General features: G+C 39.0%; 1 protein-coding gene across 1 annotated transcript; it reads right to left on the minus strand.

The window, feature by feature from the left end:
* Window positions 1-2,774: 2,774 nt before the first annotated feature.
* LOC148842234 (protein BIG GRAIN 1-like A) lies at window positions 2,775-4,737 on the minus strand. The gene has a single exon (XM_088956609.1). The coding sequence runs from the start codon at window positions 4,258-4,260 to the stop codon at window positions 2,905-2,907; it is 1,356 nt and encodes a 451-aa protein (XP_088812735.1). The 5' UTR covers window positions 4,261-4,737; the 3' UTR covers window positions 2,775-2,904.
* Between the last annotated feature and the right edge of the window lie 1,263 nt (window positions 4,738-6,000).

The raw sequence follows: 6,000 nt of genomic DNA on the forward strand, positions 1-6,000 counted from the left end.
CTTTCGAATGGTCAAATAAAATACTATGTTAATGTTAATCCACTGCACCCAGTAAGAAGAATTGACCTTAATGGGTTGAAGCTATAAGTCTTGAAGAGCCAGGGGTAGGTTTAAAGTAGACATGGATTGACATAGTGAGAAATGATTTGATGTCACCCATTTTTTTCTTTTCCACTCCTGCCCTTCATATCGATTCGTAAAAAAAGGGGGAATAATGATTAGGTACATGGGCTTATATGTCATCATAATCATCATCTAGCTTTAATTTTTTTTGATCTATTGAACTTAGAAAAAGAAAAAAAAAAAAAAAAAGATGCATGCTAACCAGGGATTCACATTTATTTGCAAAATCTCCAAGTGAAAGGTAAGTGTGCACTTGCAGGCGAAAAAGAAAAAGAAAACGTAAGTGTGCACGTGTGCCCTCTTTTTCTTAATTTGGTATTGCATATTACTCAATGGGGAACAGAGAAGTTTGCAGTTATAAGGGTGGGATCCTAGGCCATTACATTTTAAAAAATACTTTCATTGCTTTTTAAATTTTGAGAAGAGGAAAAATTGGTCAATGAGATTTTGGTTTTTATTGACTAAAAAATTTATATTATTTTTTAAAATTTATTTATATGGGATTTCTTAAATATCACTTACAGAGGTACAATACCAATACTTGAATGAGACAAAATTTCCCTATTTTCTTATTTACCTGAGAAATAAAAGAGTGTGAATAAATGTAATTACCCTGATAAATAACTTACAAAAAACAAACGGGGACTTAATGCCACCTTAAAATAATGTGAGGAATGATAGGGTATTGTAGTGACTAATTAAGGAATTAAAATTTCTCAAAGTGCAAGTGAATAAGACACCTTAGAAAAAGGGTTGCATTTTGGATGCAAGGATAAGAATAAAGAGGGAGAAAGACGTGAACAGAATTGAGACAGTCCGTCTGAATTGGGATGTCATATAGTCCGGACCTTTCCACATTGCTTTGGCAAAGCCTGAGAATCCCAAATTCCGACTTGAAAGAAAGGACGCTGGAACATTCGATTCAATGTATTGGAGATGAATGATCTGTTGTCATACACTCAATACTCCTTTAGGGAACAAGCTATTCATTTCACGTCCTAATCACCTGAAACTTACCTTCCTTAACCGCCAGTAAAAGCATTTCAGGGGTAAAAGTATCCGCCGGAGAATTGCATACACAATTTATTTTGGTAAATGTTACCTAAACTTTCCTCTTGTCTTAATACCTTTTGACCATTTACTTCCCATCTGTCTGTTCAACACTTGACCAATTTACCTTTCTAAATATCAAAACTACCCACTGTGGCATCGTATGGCTACTGGTTAGTAAGCAGAGAACAATTAAATATTTAGATCAGGTGTACACTTTCTCTCTCTCTCTCTCTCTCTCTCTCTCTCTCTTTTAGGGAATGTTTGCCACCGATGGAGATTTCCTTAGAAACACTGCCATGTCAGATCCACGTCAGTGGAATCTGCGCTGAAATTTATGTTTCATTAGTCGATTTTGATAATTTTCAGACAACCGGTCAAAAATCGATTCTTGGTGATTTTCATGATCTCCAGCTAACCAAGCAGACTCAAAAGTCTAATTCTGAAAAATCAGTTTATACGGAAATGATAACAAATAACAAAATTGACTGACTTTTAAAAAATCAATAAGAAAGAATCAACATCAATGCCAAATATCACCCTAACCAGAATATACCTGTCCAAATGGAGTGGTTTTTTTTCTGGGAAAATAGATTTTGGGGCGAAGATGGGTTTTGGGATTTTATAACCTTACAGGTTGGGAGAAGGTAGGGTTAGGGAGGATTTTACGTTTTCATGTGAAAGGAGCGGCTAAAAGTTTTGATGAGGGTATGAGTTGGAAGATTAAGGTGATGAATAGAGTATAAAATTTATAAAAGATTCCCGAACTTGCCACATTGCTATCCCTAATGTGAGATATATTAGCATATTTAATTCAAGATAAGGGTAGTATTGGATTTTAACCAACAAGAAGATTCCAGTCCTTAGTCAAATTGTAGGGATAGCTAGCTTTAGTTATTGTCAGATAATCAAGGAGAGGAGAGGTTTAAGTAAATTTCTTTTCTATTTTTAACTTTGGAAGAGGAGAAAAAATGGTAATAAATAAATAAATAAATAAATATATATATATATATATATATATAAGCTTAGAACGGATTAATAGGCTCCAACTTCTTTTCTTCTTTTTGACCGATGAAATCTGACGAATAGGATACGAGATTAAATCCTAAGTGGAATCCTAATCTCATCAATCTCTAAGAATAAGAAGCAAAGAAGGAATGAGCGCGGTATTAGTAGATATTCCTCGATTTCTTTTCTTTTCTTTGGTGACGGCCATGTCTGCGATGGCTGGTGAGGGGGAACGGATGGGGTCCCGCACAGAAAGCAAAAGCTTCTCACTTTCTCTCTTCTCGTAGTACTCAGTACTCACTACTACTTGATAGAGCGAAGATCTGCCTCTGCTTTATCTCGCCTTCATCTTCTTCGTCTCCCAAGCCTTTTCCCATTTTGCGTGTGAACGTGATATCGAATCTTCATTACTTCCTCTTTACTCTCTCTCTCTCTCTCTCTCTCTCTCTCTCTCTCTCTTTTCTGTTCATCTATCTTGCTTCTGATCAACATATTCCAACCTCTGTTTCTTCGAGGGAAGAAGCATTTTACCCAAACCTTTCCTTCTTATATAATTAAAATGAAAATTAACTACTTAAAGAAAAACATTTCAATTAAAAAACCGAAAAAAAAAGGTAAGTATTTGATTATTCTCTGGTGTAGAATAAACCTCCAAACCATAAAAATTCAAAAAGGATGGTAATATTTTTTTTTCCCTTTTTGATGGCAATATTGCTGGAACAACTACAGAATCAAGCCACTAGCGATGGCGCGATTCGTATCGAGATGGGTTGTTTCGTACACCGGAAGTTCTTCACGATACCTGTCGATACCAATTACTGCTAGGTTCTCGAGCTCAAAAAGGTCGGAGCTTGAGTAGCTCGCCGCATCATCGTCGTCGTCTTCCTCTTCGTCGTCATCGTCGCGAACGTCGACGTTGGCGTCTCTCATTTCGAAATCACTCTTCTTCTGATAGCTCTTCAGAAGATCTCGTGCTGCTTCCTCCACTCGCCTGTTCTTCTCCATTAAGTGGAATTTAAGTTCCTCATTCATCAACCGGGGCTCTGCAATTGGTCTCGCTATCAGACCCGGATCATCTTCATATAGACATTTGTGTCCACACGGTCGGCAGTCCTCGTCCACGATCACGCTAACTGGATAGAATCGGACGGACCTCTTCAAGCCATTACTCAATTTTCCCCTGGAAGATGGGCTTTTGCTTAAACACGATCTCGAGAATGACGACGCCGACGAACATGTCGACGCCTGCGCCGATTTCGAGTTCCTCTCAGAACACGTATCCTCCCCACCACCACCACCACCAACCGAAGATGATATCTTTGCCTTCTTGGCATTACCTGAAGTAAACAGAGAATTGAGAAACATTGCAAGTCGTCCCCCTGGGGAGATCGGTTGCTTCACCTTCTTTAGATCGCCATAGAGCTTCAGTGCTCTGGATTTAGTCTTGATGAAACGACCGCCTTCGTTTTTCGAAGGCTTCTGCTGTGGAACTGAATCTTTCTCCAGATGATGACGACGATGAGTTTCTTCAAAAGCATGCAACTTTATCTCTAGTTCATGATCGTAGTAGTGCAGAGGTTTCTCCGACCGAACCGGTATACAAGTTCGAACCGGTTTCGACCTCTGCGCCGTGAAACCTGACGACCTCGATCTAACTCCGTAAACGGACTCCGCTTCCGAAGAAGAAAATCCACCTCCGGAGCTAGAATCTGAAGAGCATGAAGTGGAATTGAGGAGTGTGGAATTTCGATCGTTCTGTAACTTGAGGTCGAACTCCGGCGTCGACTTACGACGGAAAACGACCTTCTCGCTTACCTTTTTGTCCATCCATTTCTCGATCATACACCCTCGCCGAAGACTGTCCATCTCTAAGAAACTTCTTCCTTTGAGGCCGCTGCTGGTACAGCTTTGTTTCCTCCCCATGCTTTCTCTATAGAGAACAAGTTCTTGTTCTCCTTCTCCGTCGCCTTCGTCTATGGAACGGTAAATTGCGTCGAGGAGGGTGGAAGAGAAAGATGGGTTCTTTCTCTCTTGACGAAGAAATCTGTTGTCTCTTCGCGATTTCTCCCAACTATCCATCTTTAGAAGATTTATAGACCGAAGAAGTTGGTATTAAAAAAAAGAAGAAGAAGACGGGAATACAGGCGGGGAGAGGAGACGGGCAAAATGGCAGAAGGTTTCGGCCTACTCTCGCTTTGTTGTCTGCTGGGGAAGTGTCAAAAGCTGCAAGAGCGATTAATCAAACCAGAGCATGTGAAAAAACAGAGAAAGAGAGACGACATTTCTTGAACAGAATATCTGTTGCTGTTGTTTTCTCTCAGTATCTAGCTGTTAACTGCGAGAGAATGCGGAGAAGAAGGGAACATAGGCTGACAGTGTAATCGATGTGTGCTTGAGGACCTGTTCTTTTTGCTGGTTTCAGAGAGAGAATGAGTTATGAAGAGAAGTGAGAGAAAGAAAGAGAAGAGAGATGAGGAGGAGGAAAGTAATGAAAGCCAAATGCCACGCCTTGAACTTGAAGAGTAGAGAGACGAGAGTCGAAACTAGAGACTAGAGAGAGAGAAAGAATGGTGTTCTATTTCTTTATAAGGAGTAGGGTAATAGGGTTCTCATGCGTGCGCGTGCGCAGTCCTAGTTGGCAAATGCCAGGTTGGCATTTGATGACGTGGCGATTGAGTTACCTTTTTTTGTTCGAATTTAAAACCGTTTTCTTTTTAGTTCTCCGGTGTAGATTCTCCACCGTATTATATATATATTTCATTTTTCTTTCCTTCATTCCATGAATTAATTTCCGTATAAAATAGAATTTAAGAGTTCAGATATACGGAGAGAAGTGTGTGTGTGTAGTGTACTCAATGCACACTGCAAAAAACCAGACCTACTTTTTTCGCCCCCTTGCATCTGGGAAATTGAAAAAGTAAAAAGAAGCAGAGCAGACCGGGTCCATTCATTTAGAGTCTTTTCTTTTCAGGTAGAAGACCGGGGGCCATTCACTGATTCACGATGATATTGGGTTGGGTTTTGGCTTTGGGCCGTTTAATATAATACAGCAGCTACATATAGAGATGGTCTTCATTAGTTAACTAATTAATAAAATTACCCAAGTAATTAGAAATTATATATTCATTAATTAGTTAAACAAACTCGGGTTTACTATATATACGACTCAGGGCATGGATTATGGAATTTTTAGCCTGTGCCTGTGGACCATCATAAGATCAAAAAATAAAGATGGGTAGGCAAGATCAAAACAAAGTAAAGCCTAGATAGCAGAAGCAATTTTTAAATCAAATGGATATTATTAAATTTTGATGATGGGTCCAGATTCTCTATACATGAGACACGTGGTGATTAACGGAAGTGCCATCATAAGTCTTATAATGAAATGAGGCCCCTATATAACGTTCCAAATATCGATCGGCCTCTGTGTTTTTTTTATGCTTTATTCTTTTTTTAAAATCAGTTCAGAGGGTTAGTTTAAATCCCGATTACCCTCTGAACCATAACCTGACCCGATATATCGGGGAAGGCCCCGATAACGATATTTTAAACTTTGCCCCTATATTAATTATTAATATTCCTGCCCTTTTATTCTCTTCTTTATTTAATACAAATATTACAAAGGAAGCTTAAGCTGGGTTAGGAAGGTTGGAAGTTTGGTGGTGGCGGTGCGAGATGGCACTGAGCTGGCGCCTGGCGCAACGCCATATTTTATGCCTGAACGGCTGAACCGTAACAAACTTATACCTAATATATATATATATATATATATAAGCTAAAAAAGAATCAATAATAGTAATACTAAGAAACAATTCAACT

This window comes from Nelumbo lutea, chromosome 8 (genome assembly GCF_056320005.1).
Source record: "Nelumbo lutea isolate HS-2025 chromosome 8, American lotus-T2T, whole genome shotgun sequence".
In the NCBI taxonomy this organism is placed as follows: Eukaryota; Viridiplantae; Streptophyta; class Magnoliopsida; order Proteales; family Nelumbonaceae; genus Nelumbo; species Nelumbo lutea.

Bases quoted from the DNA above. Each gene is read 5' to 3' on its own strand.
- LOC148842234 (XM_088956609.1), bottom strand. From the start codon at position 4,260: ATGGATAGTTGGGAGAAATCGCGAAGAGACAACAGATTTCTTCGTCAA.